Genomic DNA, 20,657 nt, shown 5'->3' on the forward strand with positions numbered 1-20,657 from the left:
GAGGTGGGGGTAGGGTTCTGGAGTGGTATATGAGCAAAGAATGGGAGGTGGGGGGTGGATAGGCGCAAAAGGGGAGAAGCTCAGGAGCCAGCAGGTGTGGGAGAAAGAGGACAAGAGCCAGCAGATGGGAGGATGCATGAGAGCAGTAGGGAAGGATGGCAGGAGTGGATGGTTAGCTATAACGGGGAAGGGCAGTGATTCATTAGTAAAGAGTGATGCTGATTGCAGGTTAAGTTGAACAAATGGAACTTTATTAAATCCTGTGCACTACTCTGTCCATGTGGCTAGGTTGCTTCCAGCAAAATTCCACCCATTTCTTGCCTTTTGGTGTCCTCTCAATAACTGTCCCTCCAGGGAACATGAGCTCTCAGACTCTAGTTCCACTGACCCTGATACATCTTCCCCATTCTACAAACATTGTAATATAAACATTAAAATACATAATTGACACGCAGACCCCGTCCCATGTCCCTTCGTCCATAGGTACTAGCACATGGTTGAGTTGGGGGTCTCGTCTTTACTACAGACTCAACTGGTTACATAGTCTTCGAGATACTTTAATCTCCACAACAGGCAAATACACAAGGAGTGACTTATCTCTGTCTGTCACCTGTCTCCAAGTCTAGTAGATTGTCTCTCAGTGGAGTCTTCTCTCTCCCTGTGAGGGTGGCCTCTGGATGGTGCTCTGTATCTCTGTAGGCTCTCGGTGTTGTGTCTGCTGGCTCACTGGAGTGTCAGTGGCTCTCCTGACTGGTAGTACTTCAGGACAGGGGTATCTATTATCATTTATTTCAGTATGTCAAATGCTTGCTGTTGTGGACTTATCCAGTCCCATTTAATATCCTGCCTTGTGAGCTGATGTATGGGTTCCACTATTGAAGCCAGGTGTGGATAGAACTTAGAACATTTATCATTCCGGTAAGAACATAAGAATGCCCATACTGGATCAGACCAATGGTCCATCTAGCCCAGTTTCCTGTCTTCTGACAGCGGCCAGTGCCAGATGCTTCAGAAGGAGTGAATAAAACTGGGCAATTTATCAAGTGATCCATCCCCTGTCATCCAGTCACAGCTTCCTGTCAGCCATAGGTTTAGGGACACCCAGAGCGTGGGGTTGCATCCCTGACCATCTTGGCTAATAACCATTGATGGTCTTATCCTCCTTTTTTGAAGCCAATTATATCTTTGGCCTTCACAACTTCCCCTGGCAAGGAGGTCCACTTGACTGTGGGTGGTATACTTTCTTAAGTTTTGTATTAAACCTGCTGCTTATTAATTTCATTGGGTGACTCCAAGTTCTTGTGTTACGTTAAGTGGTAAATGACACTTCCCTATTCACTCTGTCCACATCATTCATGATTTTATTGATCTCTATCATATCCCGCCTTACTTTTTTTCAAGATGAACAGTCTCAGTCTTTTAATATCTCCTCATAAGTAAGCTGTTTCATATCCCTAATGATTTATATTGCCCTTCTCTGTACTTTTTCCAGTTCCAATATATCTTTTTTGAGATGAAGAGACCAGAACTGCAAGCAGTACTCCATGTGTGGGCGTGCCAGGGATTTATATAGTGGCATTCTGATATTTTCTGTCTTATTATCTATCCATTTCCTAATGGTTACTAACATTCTATTAGCTTTTTTGATTGTTGCTGCACATTGAGCAGATGTTTTTAGAGCAGATGTTTTTAGAGAACTATCCACAGTGATTCCTTGATCTCTTTCTTAAGTGGTAACAGCCAGCTAAGATCCCATCATTTTGTATGTATAGTTAGGATTATGTTTTCCAATATGCATTACTTTGCATTTATCAACACTGAATTTCATTTGCCATTTTGTTGCCCAGTTTGTGAGATCCATTTGTAACTCTTCATAGTTGGCTTTTGGACTTAACTATTTTGAGTAATTTTGTATCATCTGCCAATTTAGCCACCTCACTGTTCACCCCCTTTTCCAGATCATTTATGAATATGCTAAAGAGCACTGGTCCCAGTAAAGATTCTTGGGGGACTCTGCTGTTTGCCCTTCTCCACTGTGAACAGGACCGGCTCCAGGCACCAGCTAAGGAAGCAGGTGCTTGGGGCGGCCAATTCAAAGGGACGGCACTCTGGTATCGGGGTGGCACGTCCGGGTCTTCGGTGGGAATTCAGGGGCGGGTCCCTCATTCCCTCTCTTCCTCTTTGAGCTGCCGCCGAACTGCTGCCGAAGAGGAGAAGAGGGAGTGAAGGACCCACCGCTGAATTGTCGCCGAAGAAGCTGCGTGTTTGAGCTACCGCTGAAGTGCCGCCGCTCGTCTTTTTTTTTTTTTTTTTGCTGCTTGGGGCGGCAGAAAAGCTGGAGCCGGCCCTGACTGAAAATTTGGCCCTACCCTTTATTCCTACTTTTTGTTTCCTATCTTTTAACCATTTACTGACCCATGAGAAGATCTTCCCTCTTATCCCGCGACTCCTTATTTTGCTTAAGAACCTTAGTGTAGGACCTTTGTCCACATGTTTGACCCCCTCAAAGTATTGTAATGGATCAGTGAGTCATGTTTTCCTTTTATTGTAGCCTTTTTGACTCTTCCCCAATATCGTATTCATCTATGTGTCCAATAATTCTGTTGTTTACTAAAGTTTAAACCAATTTACCTGGTACTGAAGTTAGGCTTACTGACCTCTAATTGCTAGATACCCTCTAGAGCCATTTAAAAAAAATCAGTGTCACATTAGCTACCCTCCAGTCATCTGGTACAGAGGCTGATTTATGTGATAAGTTACATACCACAGGTAGTAAGTAGTTCTGCAATTTCATGTTTGAATTCCTTCAGAATTCTTGGTCTTGGTGACTTATGATTGTTTAATTATCAATTTGTTCCAAATCCACCTATATTGACATCTCTGTCTGGGACAGATCCTCAGATTTGTCACCTAAAAAGAATGGCTCAGATGTGGGAATTTCCCTCACATCCTCTGAAGTGAGGACCAATGCAAAGAATTAATTTTACTTCTCCACACCAGCCTTGTCTTCCTTGAGAACTCCTTTAGCACCTTAATTGTCCAATAACCCCACTGACAGTTTTTTTGGCAGGCATCCTGCTTCTGATGTACTTAATTTTTTTTTTTGCTGTTAATTTTTGTGTCTTTGGCTAGTTGCTCTTCAAATACTTCTTTGGTCTGCCTAATTATACGTTTACACGTGACTTGCCAGAGTTTGTGCTCCTTTCTATTTTCCTCAATAAGTTTTGACTTCCAATGTTTAAAGGAAGTCTATTTTGTCTCTAACCACCTGTTTTACTCTCTTGTTTAGCCATGGTGGTGGGTTTTTTTGGTTCCCTAACTTCTTTTTAATTTGGGATATAACTATAATTGGAGACTCTATTATGGTGTTTAAAAAACTTTCCATACAGCTTGTGGGCATTTCACTCTTGTGACTGTACATTTTAATTTTCATTTAAGTAGCCTCATCATTTTTGTGTAGTTCCCCTTTTTGAAGTTAGATGCGGCTTTAGTGGGTTTCTTTGGTGTTTTTCCCCCTACAAGTATGCTAAATTTAATGACATAATGGTTGCTATTAACAAGTGATTCAGCTACATTCACCTCTTGGATCAGCTACTGTGCCCCACTTATCAAGAATTGCCTCTTCCCTTGTGGGTTCCAGGACTAGCTGATCCAAGAAGTAGTCATTTATGGTGTCTAGAAATTATATCTCTGCATCCCGCCCTGAGGTGACATATCCACAGTCAATATAGCTGAAATCCCCCAGTATTTTGGGGTTTTCTGTTTTTTGTATCCTCTCTAATATCCCTGAGTATTTCACAATCCCTGTTACCATTCTAGTCAGGTGATCAGTAGTATATTCTTACTGCTATACTCTTATTATTGAAGCATGGAATTTCTATCCGTAGAGATTCTATGGTACTGTTTGATTCATTTAAGATTTTTGCTATATTTGAAGCTCATTCACATCCACTGGAGCTGACATGTCTCTGGCTGCCTTGATCTTTTTGGAATTTGCGTTCAGTCCCTTTGCTGAGAGTAAATGTCCAATGTATGTCACCTCAAGCTAAGTCACATTCTTTTCTCGGTTGTTTTATATTCTTGTCCCTGTATTGCTGTATTGTCTCTCCAGAGCAGGTCCATTAAAAAGTGTTTCAGCACTGTAATGTTTTGTCATTGTCTCATTCAGCTTCTGTATCATTGCTTCCTTTGCCTACAATGAGGATATCATCTGCAATTATTTTTATCCCAGGCAGCCCTTTTAACACTTGGGTGAACCTTGTCTGGAACACCTCAGATTCTGGGCTTATGCCCATCAGCATGCACAGCCATCTGTAGTGACCAAATGTTGTTGCAAAGGTCGCCAGCATGCGGGACTCTTTATCCAGGCTTATGTGCCAAATCCCATATCTCACATCACAGACTAAAGATTCTGACTTTGGAAGTTCTGGAATGATGTCACGTGTACATGTGGGCAACGAATAGCAGCATCTTTTCAATGCCCAGTTCAGTGGCATTGGGTCTGTCATCAATCACTCACAGTCTACTGAGGACCTGTGTGTCAGACACAGTTGACGGCGTCGCACCAGGCATCATGTAGTGAAGTTTCCAAATCTGGTTCAGTCCTGTGACTCCATGAATCTCTGGGGCAGCCCTGCAAGTGGTGCCAGGTAGGGTCAGGCTGTGCACTATCTTGTGTGTTGATGGACAGTTTGAGAGCACAGTGTGCTTAGGCATTTTTGTTCATCCTCATGCCGTGGCCAAAGAGCACGCAATGCTGCTTTTGAATATAATGAGTGATTGAAAGAAGGCCAGATCTCTGCGAGATTTTGACATTTTGCACAAAGTCAAATCACTTTGTGCTCAGGATTTGTCAGTGGTAGCACATATGGAATGCCTCTAGCTGCTTCAAGTCTGTCTGTAAGGGGGTCCAAGTTTGGGTTAATGTTGATAAATGCAAAGTAATACACATTGGAAAACATTATCCCAACTGTATATACAAAAGGTGGGATCTAAATTAGCTGTTATCACTCAAGAAAGAGATCTTGGAGTCATTGTCGATAGTTCTCTGAAAATATCTACTCAATGTGCAGTGGCATGCAAAAAAGCTAACAGAATGTTAGGAACAGTTAGGAATGGGATAAATAATAAAACAGAAAATATCATAATTCCCCTGTATAAATCAATAGTATGCCTACACATTGAATACTTTATGCAGTTCTGGTCATCCCATCTCAAAAAAGATACATTAGAATTTGAAAAAGTACAGAGAAGGGCAATAAAAATGATTAGGGATATGAAACAGCTTTCATAGGAGGAGATATTAAAAAGATTGGGACTTTTCAGCTTGACTAAGAGGGGATATGATAGAGGTCTATAAAATGGTGAATGCTGTGGAGAAAGTGAATAGTGTTATTTACTCCTTCATGTAACACAAGAGCTAGGGGTCACCAAATGAAATTAATAGGCAGCAGGTTTAAAATAAACAAAAGGAAGTACTTTTTCACACAATGCCCAGTCAACCCGTGGAACTCATTGCCATGGGACATTGTGAAGGCCAAAACTATAAAAGCTTCAAAAAAGAATTAGATACGTTCATGTACGATAAGACCATCAATGGCTATTAGCCAAGATGCTCAGGGTTGCAACCTCATGCTCTGAGTATTCCTAGCCTCTGATTGCCAGAAGCTGGGAATTGGTGACAGGGGATGGATCACTCTATGATTACCTATGTTGTTCATGCCTTCTGAAGTATCTGGCATTGGCCACTGTTGGAAGGCAGGATATAGGGCTTCGTGGACCATTGGTCTGACCCAGTATGGCAATTCTTATGGTCTTCAGTTTCTGACCCATAGAGAAATACTGGTAATCCCCCAGATTTGGAGGATGGGGCTTTAATTCTCTGACTTCTTCACAAACAAGAGGTAGTCTTGGTAGGTTAGTGTAGTGATGGTAGGTGAACACTTCTTGACCAGCCTTGATTCTGATGTGTGGAGCAGCAAGTCCTAATATCCACTTGATACTGCAAGTCAGGGTGAGAATGGATCCCTGCTGAACACTGAAGTGGTGTAGAAACACAGTGAAACCCGTGAACCAATGAACACTCTTGCACTGGCCCCAGATTTAGTAGAGCATCTGGAACACCACTTCCTTTTATTCTGAGCTAAAATGCCAACCTGTTGACTGAATTGAAAACTGCTTTGATGTTGATATATGCCAAGTGAAACAGGCAGTTAAATTCTTGGTGCAGCTCAGTCAGAAGCTGGAGGGTAAGGATAATATCCACTGTCAACCATCCAACAGTGAAACCTGATTGCTAGGAACAATGATGTCTGCTAAGGAGTGGTTGCATCTCACCAAGCAGAATATGACCTTTTCCAGGGACTAATAATAATGAGATCGGCCTATAGTTGGCACACTCAGTGAGAGATCCTTTGACTTTGTACATGGACACTATGATGCTGTCTTTCCATTCTGTTGTACTTTGCCTGATGCCCATTCTTTTAAGAACAGTTGATTCAGGCCAGTGCTCACTGGTTCCAGTGCATCTTTGAGTGGCTTTGGTGGAATACCATCAGGTCCAGTAGCATGTCCACAAGTGATAGAGGATCAAATCACATAGCTCTGGACAGTTGTCATCAGATATGTGTGGTTCAGCATACTTACATAATGTGTTTTCCATCTGTCCAGCATCTCGTGCGTCGATGAGCAGGGTGAGCTGTCTGGTTTCATGATGGGGATATTAGAAGGCTATCTATGGCTGTCAGCTAGGTGGTTCTGTAAGCAGGACACTGATTAGGCTTCATCAGCCAGCGACTGATCTCATGGTCACATTTTGCCCTGGCCTAGAAAATGCCTTTCAGCTATTTACATTCTTGAACATCTCCAAGAATGTAAGTGGCTGTGTGCTTCTGCCTTTTGTGTTAATATATCAAAGGCCTCTTTAGAAAGTTAAGGTTTCTTGTGTGACAGTCAGCTTCAGATGATTCCAGTGGTGGCATGTGATATACCATTACGTATACCACTCCAGGTGATCTCCACGTCGTTTGAGAAGTACTGAGGTTACATATGTGACTCTTGATGGTCTATGTTTATTTTACTGCTTCAACAGCATCCTTGGATAGACACGGGACATTATACTGTTGGTGGACATCTGGCTTGCGAGGAGTTGGAAAATGCAATGAGAGTCTATGGTTTGAGTTTGCTGGTGCTTCTGTGCTGCTGAGGCTTGGTGAGATTTCACAATGGAGAGATTTCTGACAAGGATGTGGGCAGTTTCCTTCATGGCATGTCCATTGTTCGAAATCTAGGACCAGCGATAGCTGTAAAACTGCCTAAACTAGGAGCCCCTAACAGATGAGCTCACAGTGGCACACCAGAAGCTGGGTAGTGGCATCATTTGGGGATCTTTAACCAAAGGGATCTATATAAGTTTTAAACCCAGTCATGGCATTGAGATCCCTGAGCACTAGCAAAGTGTCATGTGGTGGAGTTGACTGGATTTTTGCTGCCAGCTGGTGGTGGAATGCAAATTTTCCACTGGTGATGTGTCTTATATTGGTGCATAGACCACAATGATGTTAGCGCCAAACATAGAGTAAGCGAGGAGAGATGGGGTTTCATACAGCTAAATCTGTGTTAGAGATTGTCTAATAGCAAGTGTGCATCTTGAGTTTGGTGTGGCCCACCAAAGTGAAGGAAGGGTGCTCCTTCTGCAGTAAGTTGTTCATTCTGTGGCAGATGGGACTCTGTGGGTATGTCTACACTACGGGATTATTCCGATTTTACATAAACTGTTTTTTAAAAACAGATTGTATAAAGTCGAGTGCATGCGGCCACACTAAGCACATTAATTCGGCAGTGTGCATACATGTACCAAGGCTAGCGTTGATTTCCAGAGCGTTGCACTGTGGGTAGCTATCCCATAGCTATCCCATAGTTCCTGCAGTCTCCCCCGCCCATTGGAATTCTGGGTTGAGATCCCAGTGCGTAATGGGGCAAAAAACATTGTCGCTGGTGGTTCTGGGTACAGCCTCACCCCTCCCTCCGTGAAAGCAACGGTAGACAACCGTTTCGCGCCTCTTTTCCTGGGTGAACTGTGCAGACACCATACTACAGCAAGCATGGAGCCTGCTCAGCTCAAGACAGCAGTCATGGACGTTGTAAACACCTCGCGCATTCTCGTGCAGTTTATGCTGAACCAGGACCTGAAAAAACAGGGGAGGAGGAGGCGGCTATGGCAGCGCGATGACGAGAGCGATGAGGACATGGACATGGACACAGAATTCTCTCAAACCACGGGCCCCGGCGCTTTGGAGATCATGCTGGTAATGGGGCAGGTTCTAGCCATTGAATGCCGATTTTGGGCCCGGGAAACAACCACAGACTGGTGGGACCGCATAGTGTTGCAGGTGTGGGACGATTCCCAGTGGCTGCGAATCTTTCGCATGCATAAGGGCACTTTCATGGAACTTTGTGACTTGCTTTCGCCTGCCCTGAAATGCCAGAATACCGATGAAGTGGGTATTCACCCATGAAAGCTCATGCTCCAATATGTCTGTTAGTCTATAAGGTGCCACAGGACTCTTTGCTGCTTTTACAGATCCAGACTAACACGGCTACCCCTCTGATACCAGAATACCAAGATGAGAGCAGCCTTCACAGTTGAGAAGCGAGTGGCGATAGCCCTCTGGAAGCTTGCAACGCCAGACAGCTACCGGTCAGTTGGGAATCAATTTGGAGTGGGCAAATCTACTGTGGGGGCTGCTGTGATGCAAGTAGCCAAAGCAATCACTAAGCTGCTGCTACGAAAGGTAGTGACTCTGGGAAATGTGCAGGTCATAGTGGATGGCTTTGCTGCAATGAGATTCCCTAACTGTGGTGGGGCGATAGATGGAACCCATATCCCTATCTTGGCACCGGAGCACCAGAGCACCCAGTACATAAACCGCAAGGGGTACTTTTCAATGGTGCTGCAAGCACTGATGGATCACAAGGGACGTTTCACCAACATCAACGTGGAATGGCCGGGAAGGGTTCATGACGCTTACATCTTCAGGAACACTAATCTGCTTAAACGGTTGCAGCAAGGGAATTACTTCCCAGACCAGAAAATAACAGTTGGGGATGTGGAAATGCCTATAGTTACCCTGGGGGACCCAGCCTACCCTTTCATGCCATGGCTCATGAAGCCATACACAGGCAGCCTGGACAGTAGTCAGGAGCTGTTCAACTATAGGCTGAGCAAGTGCAGAATGGTGGTAGAATGTGCATTTGGACGTTTAAAGGGATGCTGGCGCACATTACTGACTCGCTCAGACCTCAGCCAAACCAATATCCCCATTGTTATTGCCGCTTGCTGTGTGCTCCACAATCTCTGTGAGAGTATGGGGGAGACCTTTATGGCAGGGTGGGAGGCTGAGGCAAATCACCTGGCCGCTGATTACGCGCAGCCAGACACCAGGGCGATTAGAAGAGCACACCAGGAAGCGGTGCACATCAGAGAAGCTTTGAAAACCAGTTTCATCACTGGCCAGGGTACGGTTTGACTGTTGTGTTTGTTTCTCCTTGATGAAAACCTGCCCCCTTGATTGACTCATTCCCTATAAGCAACCCATCCTCCCCTTTCGATCACAGCTTGCTTTCTAAGGAAATAAAGTCACTATCGTTTAAAAACCATGTATTCTTTATTAATTGATTATAAAAAGAGGGAGAGAACTGACAAGGTAGCCTGGGTGGGGTTTGGGAGGAGGATAGGAGGGAAGGAAAAGGCCACTAAAAAAGTTCAAAATAATGACAGCCTTTTGCTTGGGCTGTCCACTGGGGTGGAGTGGGTGGGTGCACAGAGCCTCCCCCCCACGCGTTCTTACACGTCTGGGTGAGGAGGCTATGGAACTTGGGGAGGTGGGAGGGCGGTTATACAGGGGCTGCAGCAGCACTCTGTGATCCTGCTGCTGTTCCTGAAGCTTCACCAGATGCCGGAGCATGTCAGTTTGATCACACAGCAGCCCCAGCGTTGCATCCTGCCACCGCTGATGTTCCTGCCGACACCTCTGATCTTCCTGCCGCCACCTCTCATCTCGAGCATCCCTCCTGTCCTCACATTCACTGGCCTCTTTCCTGTACTTTGATACCGTGTCCTGCCACTCAGTCAGATGAGCTCTTTCATTGCGGGTCGATTCCATAATTTAAGTGAACATTTCGTCTCGTATCCTTTTTTTCCACTGCCTTATCTGAGATAGCCTTTGGGATGGAGGAGGGAGGCTTGAAAAATTTGCAGCTATGGGAAGGAGGGAGGGGAAAAAAAGGGAGAGAAGTATTTAAAAAGATACATTGTACAGAACAATGCTTGTACTCTTTCACAGTGAACAGCACTATTCACATTACATAGCACATGTGATTTGAGTACAAGGTCGCATTTTGCATCTTAATGTTGAGTGCCTGCGGCTTTGGTGTTAGAGATCACAGACGCAGGTCCAGGCAACAGAATTTGGCTTGCATGCGGCCATGGTAAGCCATTGTCTTTCGGCTTCTGCAGCCTTCATATATCCAGTGCCCTCCTTTCCTACATACCAAGCAAAGCCCGCTGAGTGCTACGGCTTTCCTGTTAACGTGCAGCAGCAGAAACCAAACTCCCTTCCCCCAATCCAATTCTCTGGGATTCTCGCTTTACTCCTCCCCCCACCGCATGGCTGGTATCATGGAAGATCCCTGCTAGCCACCCCCACCACCGCATGGCTGGTATCATGGAAGATCCCTGCTAGCCACCCTCCCCCACCGCGTGGCTGGTATCAGGGAAGATCCCTGCTAGCCAAACACGAAAAAGCTCACCCCACCCCTCCCCGCTTGGCTAACTGCAGAGAAGGATTTCTTTTCAGCCACAGGCAAACAGCCCAGTAGGAATGGCCACCTCAGTCCCCTTGAAATTCCCGTATTTCAACCCGGTTACCATGAACGATATCACTCTCCTCAGGATAACACAGCGAGATAAAGAACGGATGTTGCTTGAATGCCAGCAAACACCGGGACCATACGCTGCCAGGCTTTGTCATGCAATGATACCAGATTACTTGCTACTAGCATGGCGTGGTCAAGTGTCCTATCATGGAGGACGGAATAAGGCTGCGCTGCCCAGAAACCTTCTGCAAAGGCTTTTGGAGCTTCATGGAGATGTCCCTGGAGGATTTCCGCTCCATCCCCAGACACATTAACAGACTTTTCCAGTAGCTGTACTGGCCGCGAATGCATTCCAAGTCCTCAGGGAAAATTAATCATTAAAAAACGCTTGCTTTTAAACCATGTTTTATATTTACAAAGGTACACTCACCAGAGGTCCCTTCCATGGCTTCATTGTCTGGGATAGTGGCTTGGGAGGGTTGGGAAGGTACTTCCGTCAGGCTGAGAAAAAGGTCCTGGCTGTTGGGGAGAACGGAGTGCTGTGTGCTCTCCAAAAGCTCGTCCTCCTCTTCCTCCTCCTCATCTTCCCCATCCGCAGAATCCTCTGGCAAGGCTGAGATTACCCCCTCCTCGGAATCCACAGTCAGTGGTGGGGTAGTGGTGGCGGACCCCCCCTAGAATTGCATGCAGCTCAGCGTAGAAGCGGCATGTTTGCAGCCCTGCCCCAGACCTTCCATTTGCTTCTTTGATTTTATGGTAGGCTTGTCTGAGCTCCTTAACTTTCACACAGCACTGTACTGAGTCCCTAGTGTGGCCTCTCTTCATCATGGCCTTGGAGACTTTTTCAAATGTTTTTTAATTTCATCTTTTGGAACGGAGTTCTGCTAGCACGCAATCATCTTCCCATATAGCGATCAGATCCAGTACCTCCCGTATGGTCCATGCTGGAGCTCTTTTTCAATTCTCAGACTACATGGTTACCTGTGCTGATAAGCTCTGCATGGTCACCTGTGCTGATCAGCTCTGCACGCTGGGCAAACAGGAAATGAAATTCAAAAGTTCGTGGGGCTTTTCCTGTCTACCTGGCCAGTGCATCCGAGTTCAGATTGCTGTCCAGAGCGGTCACAATGGTGCACTGTGGGATAGCGCCCAGAGGCCAATACCGTCGAATTGTGGCCACACTAACCGTAATCCGAAATGGCAATACTGATTTGAGCGCTGCTCCCCTCGTCGGGGAGGAGTACAGATATCGGTATTAAGAGCCCTTTATATCGATATAAAGGGCTTTGTTGTGTGGACAGGTGCAGGGTTAATTCAGTTTAACGCTGCTAAATTCGATATAAACTCATAGTGTAGACCAGGCCTGTGATGCTGATGATTATGATCTTGTAACAAGTGAGTTTTTTGATGAGCTTTTTTGTACCCGGTGCTGGTCACTGCTGTCATGTTTCATATGGTGACACACAATATGAGCCTCTAAGGTCTGGTTTGGACTTCCAGGAAATTGGGCTAATTGGGCCTGCACCTTCCCTATGCTGGGTTTTGGTTGCACGTATCTTGTGCGTACAGAACATGCTCCTCTTCCTGGAGTTGGTAATAGTACAGGCTATAACCCTGGTGCTGTTGTCACAGTCTGTCATGGCTGGTTGATCCTTCATTTCACTCTGCCTCCTTGGGACCAGAGTTGTAGAGGGGTTTTGTTTTTGGGACACGATCTCCCTTCCCAGGAACTCTTCTGCTAGATGTTGTTGGTTCCTGTTGGTGTGGATGACCATTATGAAGATCAAACTCTTCTTCCTCCCTATGTGATCCATGCGTTGATAGTTGGGGCTCATCCACCTTCATCGCTTTTGGAAAACTTGGCCCTTGTCCTCTGGGTCTATCATTGGCATCTGCTCATTACCTTGAGCAGGGGCCCTTATGAAGTATGACAGACTGGGGCCAGTCAGATCCAAGTCTTGTGTGGGCAGGGACAACCACACTGTGTTGTAAAGCAGCTTACATTGCTACTATTTGTTACTCATGTGTGCCTGTGCAGATGCATAATTTGCTGATGGCTTCTTTATCACCACTCAGAGCAGGGTTTAAATGGTGTGCAGTAAATAACACATGGGACAACACATGGAATGAGGAGGATATAAAGAAATATTGAATAACTATCCATTCATGAGTTAGGCAGGGGTCATGCAGAAAACCGTAATTCTCTAATTTCTTAACTTTTGAGTGCTTGATTTTTGAGTACCACCTTAACATTCTTTTAATGTGTTTTTATGTAATTATTTTTATAGCAAAAGTATGTGCTTAGCACTTTGCATAGACATTCCTACCCCAAAGAACCTATGGTGTAAGGCCCTGATCCTGGACTGCAAGCATATCACAGGCACAAAGTTACTTGTAGAGGAGTTTGGTCAAGACCAAAGTAGACAAAAATACAGATGAATTATGGGCAAATTAGAAAGTAATGTCATTACCAAGTAGATGGAGCCCCTCCAGGCTCTTACTCTTACTCTTATAAGTATCCCTTACACACACTAGTAGTCCCACTACAGTCAATGAGACCACAAGGAGGATTTGGTGAATTATGCCCTAAACTGTTTTTTAAAGCAGAAAACACATTACATGCAAATTACTTTTATTTCTATTTAGGTCCAACCCACAATTGCCTCTGTGCTTGATCCTGTTTAAATTAATATAGAATCTGGGTCTTAGTGTAACTCTCAAAACAGCTTACAAGAACATGTATAATAATTAAACATTCTTGTTCAATCTAACCTATGTAGTTAATAAAGCACTGTGATTTTTCTGTATTGCAAAATGTAGTGGTAACAATTTTATTTATGATAAAGAAACAGATCTCATCTTTTTCCATACAGTAAATACTCATTAATAGCAACATATTGGTGGCCTTTTGCTATGTTACTCCTAAGCGGCTGTTGCCGTTATGGGGAATGTTGACAATTCCCAGTAGGGAAAGTAGTCCCAGGGGAAATGTTACTTCTAAGCGATGGTTTCTCGTACAAGGTGTTGCTGCAAACAAGTGTCTACTATGTTAGATATTTCTATGGACCCCATTGCCATGGTATTTTAGCACCTAACTGTCTTTAATGTGTTTTATCCACACAACACTCCTATGAGGTAGGGAAGTTCTGCAACCCCATTTTATGGATGGGGAACTGATACACAAAGAGGCTAAGGTCCAGATCCTCAAAGCTATTTAGGCTCCCAACTTCAGTGGAAGTTAGGATACTAAATACCTCTGAAGAACTGGGCATAAATGACTTGCCCAAGATCACTGTTATGAATCAGGGACTTGAACCCAGGTCTCTAATCACTGGACTGACTAATCTCTTTACCTAATATTGTTTTATCCCTTGTTATGGGTTTTTGTCTTCACTGTATCCTATGTTTAGCCATTGTTAAATTGAGAGTGGTGTTTTCACAGACCTGGCTGGCTGGCTGACCCAGTCAACTGTGCCAGTAAAACAGTTATGTAGAATTGTATATAAAGGTTTAATGACACAAAACACTTTTTATTAGAAAGCTAATTGTGATAAAATTCATTAGATACAACATAGGGCTCAAGTTTTGCATTGAGATCTTTGAGATTACATTTACTTTATCCAGCAACTTAACTTCTTCCTAAGCTTTGTGGGTAGGATACTGGAGATATGTAGAGTGCTGTTTTAACTTTGGAAGGAAACAATATCAGAAAATAGTGACTTACAGAAGCTCAGATGATGGTCTCTATTTTTTCAGGTTGTGATTATAATTCTGCTTTCTTATATTAATCATTAGGTTACATTGTTACCTATTTTACATTACTTTACAAAATGACAACCATATCTGGGTGATTATGCTCTGTAAGTTTGTAATAATGGCACAAAGACAAATTTAAAGCTACACTCACTCTAAGAACCTGCAGGGCTAGAACCTGGGACTAGGGGGCTTCTAGGCTGCTGCTGCCTCTGCATCACCACTGAAGGCTTAGGCTGGGTTCTTTTTGGAGGACTCTGTGAGGCTGGTCTTGGCACAAATTACCGCCCAACAGGATCAGAGTGGCGGCCCCTCAGAGCCCACTGATTGGCCAGTACAAGTACTTCAGCCTGGAAGCGAGGAAGGGGAGTAGTCTGAATAACAACCTAGACTGCCTGCTTGCCTGCCTTTCCTCCAGATTGGGCTCGTGATGGACCCTAGACTCTGACTTTCGACAATGGTTTGTCCTTGACTTTGCTGTTTGACTGCTGTCTGTAATCTTGTGCCTGACCCCTATCTCCTGGTAACTTGAAACTGCCTGCTTGCCTCCTGAGGCCTGACACTCAGTTTGCCCTCTGGCCTTTCTCAGACACTGACCTCCCGGTAACCTGGTCATGCCTGCCTCCTGATACCTGAACCTTCGTCTGTCCTCTGGCTGGTCTTGGACTCTGACCTCCCAGTACCTGATTTGGCTTGACTCTCTCAACTTCTGCTCTGACCACTAGATCTGACCGCCCTCATTCTGGTATCAACATTGACATTTTTTTTTAAATCAGCAACTGAATACCCAAAATAAAAAGATGCTGAGGCAAAGCAGAGTTCATAGGTACAGCACATCGCTGCAAGGAAAAGCCCAGGTTCAATGTCTGCTTGTATTCCTTTTGGGTAATTTAACTGGTACAGGAAATATTTATGTAAAGTAATCAGGAGCAAAGAGCAACTCTGGCTCCGCCCCAGAGCCAAAGATCCCATTGACTTCTTTGGGCCCAGAGTAGAGCTGCTAAAACCATTTCAAAATCTGACATTTTTCATTGAAATTATCAATTTCTGTCCTCCTCGACTACCACCCTCTCCCTGGGAAAAAGAAAGAAAAAGAAAGAAACGTGGATAAAATTTTCACAGTTGTTTTTGCAGAATGTTGATCTTTTCAGCAACCAACTGTAGCATAGAGCAAATGAAAGGCTCATGTGTGCCTTACGGCACTACTAGGAATGGTACAGTGCGATAGTCAACTCCACACCAGCAGAAGCTGCAGAAGGGGTTGTGTATTTCAGGGAGAGGGAACACAGCTATTACTATAGCCAAAAAGGAATGGAACATGCACTTCTTCCCATTGTTGACTAGATCTGTTGGCCATTGAAGAAGGAGAGTCTTCACTAAAAAGGTAAATTATGAGCCAGATACTTAACACAATTAATATTAACAGCAAGGGGGAAGAAACACATTTCAAAATAGTGAGAGAACAGATTAAAGAATATTTAGATAAATTAGATGTATTCAAGTCATCAGGGCTTGATAAAATTCATCCTAAGGTACTTAAGGAACTGGCTGAAGCAGTCTCTGAACTGTTAACAATTACCTTTGAGAACTTGTGGAGGATGGGTGAGCTCCCAGAGGACTGGAGAAGGGCAAATATAGTACCTATCTTTAAAAGGGGGAACAAAGAGGAGCCAAGGAATTATAGATCAGTCAGCCTAACTTTTGATACCTGGAAAGACACTGGAACAAATTTATTTAAACAATTGGTTTGTAAGCACCTAGAGGATAATTAAGAGATATGTAATAGCCAACATGGATTTGTTAAGAACAAATCATGCTAAACCAACCTCATTTCCTTCTTTGGTAGAGTTACTGGCTTTATGTCTGGGGGCAAGCTGTAGACATGATATATCTTGATCTTAGTAAGGCTTTTGACACAGTCCCACATGACATTCTCAGAAGCAAACTAGGAAAATGTGGTCTCAGTGAAATTACTATCAGGTTGGTGCAAAAGTGGTTGAAAGACTACTCAAACAATAGTTATCAATGGTTCACTGTCAAACTGGGTGGATGTATCTAGTGGGATCCTGAAGGGTCTGGCCTGGGTCCAGTATTGTTCAATATTTTCATTAATGACTTGGATAATGAAGTAGAGAGCATGCTTATAAAATTTGTGGATGACATCAAGCTGGAAGGGGTTGCAAGCACTTTGGAGGACAGGATTAGAATTCAAAATGGCCTTAACAAATTGGAGAATTGGGCTGAAAGCAACCAGATAAACTTAAATAAAGACAAATACTGCACTTTGGAAGAAAATAATCTAATGTACAACTGAAAAAGGGGGAATAACTGGATAGGCAGTGATACTGCTGAAGAGGATCAGGGGATTATAGTGGATCACAAACTGAATATGAGTCAGCAGTGTTATGCAGTTGTGAAAAAGGAGCATAAACAGGAGTGATGGGTGAATTAACAGGAGTGAGGTATGTGAGACATGGGAACTAATTGTTTTAATCTCTTGGCACTGATGAGGCCTCATCTGGAGTACTGTGTCTACTTTTGGGTGCGGCACTTTTAAGAAGGATGTGGACAAATTGGAAAGAGTCCAGAGGAGAGCAACAAAAACAACAAAAGGTTTAGAAAACCTGTCCTGTGAGGAAAGATCAAGAAAACTGGACATGTGTCGTGTTGAGAAAAGAAGCAGAGGGGGGACCTGATAAGTCTGTGATGGGTTATATAAATCTCGCACTAAAACTGAAGAGGTTAAAGAGCAACTCTGGACCCAGATGACCCTTCCCAGCCACACCTGCAGAGCATGCTTCAGCTGGAGGTGGAACTTGGAAGGGAAGTCAGACAATTCAGAAAGGGACCGACAAGGCAGGGAGAAGAGCCTGCCCTGAGAGCTCCTGAGAAGGGATGCTGCAGAAGCCTCTCTTGGAAAAGAGACCCTACCTGCTGGGCCCAGACAGACTGAAGGTGAAGTTGGTACTCTTTTTTTATTACCTTTTTGCAACAGACTGCAAAACTTGGACAATAGAGTGGGTCGAATGAAGTGGCCAAAGGAGGGGCGCTCCTGAGTACTGGACCTTTGATAACCTGACCCAAACTCCCCTACCAACCCTGCTCCACACTAAAAGGGACTGACCCCTAACCACTAGGCCACACTTCCAGCAACTGCCAGCATCACACTGTCTTCAAATATGTTAAGGGTTGTTATAAAGTAGGCAGTGATCAATTGTTCTTCATGTCCAGCAAAGTAGTAAGAAGGACAAGAAGTAATGGGCTTAATCTGCAGCAAGGGACATCTAGGTTATATATTAGGAAAAACTTACCAACTATAAGGATAGTTAAGCACTGGAATAGGCTTGCAAGGGAGGTTTTGGAATCCGCATCCTTGGAGGTTTTTAGACAAAGGTTAGCCAAAGACTTTTCAGGGATGATCTAGGTATACCTGATCCTGCCTCACTGTAGGTGGCTGACCTCCTTGAGGTCCTTTGCAGCCCTACATTTCTATGATTTTATAGCAGCTCATCCTCCCCCCGGTCCATTTTTGGGTTAGCTAGCACCACTAGCCTGACACAGCCATTGCCTAGAGGAGACTTTGATCCCTTGTTTTGAGATGTTGAAGAAGTAGGTTCCTTGTACCTTCTAACTCACATGTGTATCTCTGCAGGAGCTGGACACAGTGTAGTCCTAAATTAGAAAGGGTATTTGCTGAAGAAATTACTGTTCCACTTTGGTTATCCATGCAGGCAAACAGCTGAGATATTTTTTACTGAACACATCAGTATCTGAATTGTATAAGAAGTATGAACAGCTTTAACTTACTTATTGCATTCTGGAAATGGAGGCCTGGAGCAGTCATAGACGGGCTTCAGGGATGTTAATTGTTTGTGTACATGAACGAGCTTATAAATGGTTGTTTTTGCAGTCTTATTTTGCTCATTGAGGATAGCTATATCAGTGCCAGAGAAAAGGAGGAAGAATGAATTATATTTTTTGTACCCACTCTATTAATACTTTCAGGGCTTGATATAATATGCCTTTAACAAACCATGAACTTCTCTCCTACTGAGCCACTGCATCCTGCCTACATTCAAAGTAAGCAGGGAACCATTATACTAATCCACTGTACCATCGTATCTCTAGCAAACACATGTAAGTGATTGCTTTGAATATTTATTTTGATGCAAGGAGTGTTGAGTCTTTTATTTGGCAATGCATACAGCTAGGAGATTGACTTTCTCAACTTTGTTACCTCAATTGTGCAAGTTCTGTTCTTGCAGCAACCTCTTTTTTTCAGAACGGGTATAGCTATAGCAGTAACATTTGGCTCTGTGAGACTAGAACACCCCAACAACCTCAGAGTGGTTCACCTCTGCAATTAGGATGGTTTAAAAACACGAAAGTGAACTGATTTTTTTTGTGGCTTTGTTTTTAATCAGGTGCGATTGTATGCAAGACCTGATGCAATCAGAAGAGGATCTGGGGACTATGCACTAAATATTACAAGGAGACTCATTGAGTTTTATGAAGACTACTTTAAAGTGCCCTATTCCCTACCAAAATTAGGTAAGACTTTTCCGAGATCGCTGTTTGTCCAAGGGAACTCTATTCTAGAGATTAGAAAATAAAATTGTTTTTACTGGTAGATTTCAATGTGAAGAATTTGGGGGTTCAGTTAGAAGGGACATTGAACAGGAAATTTTTTAATTCTCCTAAAGAGAAGAAGCCAATTTTTCACCTCTTCCTCATCTTGCCTTTAGGTACAGCTACTAAACAACAATTGAATCTATTAGGCATTGAGACTCTAGAGAACAGAAGCTTTGCTAATCAGTTCCTGCTTTCCTGATACTCAGCATGTTGGCCTCACTATCATTAGATAGCCCTCGGGTTATGTTTATTCAGTCATATGTACATCTTGATTGCTCAGCTGCAGAAGGGGAATAGAATTGAAAATAACAGTGGAAATGGGAAATTTACAACATTTAAAGAAAATATTTGTTGATTAGTGTAGGTTCTTAATGGTGATTAATATATGCTTGATAATATTGCTGCTTATTGAAGAGAATTATTGTGAGCTTATTTTACTGTTCAAGTGACCCAATTGTAAAAGCTATCAATTTTTTTCACATTTTCCTTCCCTTCCCCCCACCTCTCTCACTCCCTTGAATATTTCACACTATATTATTACATACTCCCTCCTTAAGAGTACGTTTGATCAGGATCCAGAAAAATTTATTGCTCAGCAACAAGAAGAAAGCTTGTATTTGATCTGAAGTGTTAGAGTTTGAACCACAGGTGTTCGTTCCAGGAGCTCAGGGCCTATTTCATTAAAGCACAAGCCTGCTGGGTAGCTTTATTAGTCTTACAACTAATGGTGTAGTAGATAGATAAAGTAATTAGTATTGTTTGAAGTGGGTGTTGCATGCATTTTAAATAAGAATGATGTGACTTTTTTGTCCTTTTTAAATGATGAGTTGCACGCAGTGCTCTGTTAGAGGCATGGATGCTTATAACCATGGAACTCTCCTCAGACTACAGGTTACTGTTTGTATGTACTTTCATACCTGACTTTAGTATTGCCCACCCAAGGAATTGTGGCACTAAGGTCTGATATAAATATTTTTGTGGGACAGCGCTCAACCTCAGCTGGAGTAGTCAGAAACTGCTCAACATGACATGATAATGAATAAATCATGATTGCTTGACACTGGAAGTTCCAGACTCATTGGTGCCAAGTCGTTAAAAGAAAAAAATGAATATCTTTCTTCCCTTTGAAAATTTATAATTAGCAAAGAGACTCAGATTATTATTTTAGGTAGTTTAAAATGGTCATCTAGAAATAGTAGGTAGAGAATGTGTCTACTTCTGTGCATCTTTAACAGTTAAAACGTATAGCCTTTCATCTCAGTATGTTTTGCTTGTTGTTGCTACACAGTGGCATATTGTGTTAAAATACTTCAGAGGATTGAATGCCTTCCAGTTTAGTCTATTTATGGGATTACACTATAAAAATACTATAGTGAATTTGTAGTTTTTCTACTATA

At 43.4% G+C, this 20,657-nt stretch overlaps 1 protein-coding gene across 1 annotated transcript in view; it reads left to right on the forward strand.

The window, feature by feature from the left end:
• The window catches only part of TRHDE (thyrotropin releasing hormone degrading enzyme), a 310,994-nt gene that overhangs the window by 43,505 nt on the left and 246,832 nt on the right, over positions 1–20,657 (forward strand). Inside the window, exon 3 of the mRNA XM_045006363.1 lies at positions 19,053–19,179. Coding sequence (XP_044862298.1) covers positions 19,053–19,179 — 127 coding nt within the window. The remainder of the gene's footprint in view (positions 1–19,052; positions 19,180–20,657) is intronic.

This window comes from Mauremys mutica, chromosome 1, assembly GCF_020497125.1.
Source record: "Mauremys mutica isolate MM-2020 ecotype Southern chromosome 1, ASM2049712v1, whole genome shotgun sequence".
In the NCBI taxonomy this organism is placed as follows: domain Eukaryota; kingdom Metazoa; phylum Chordata; order Testudines; family Geoemydidae; genus Mauremys; species Mauremys mutica.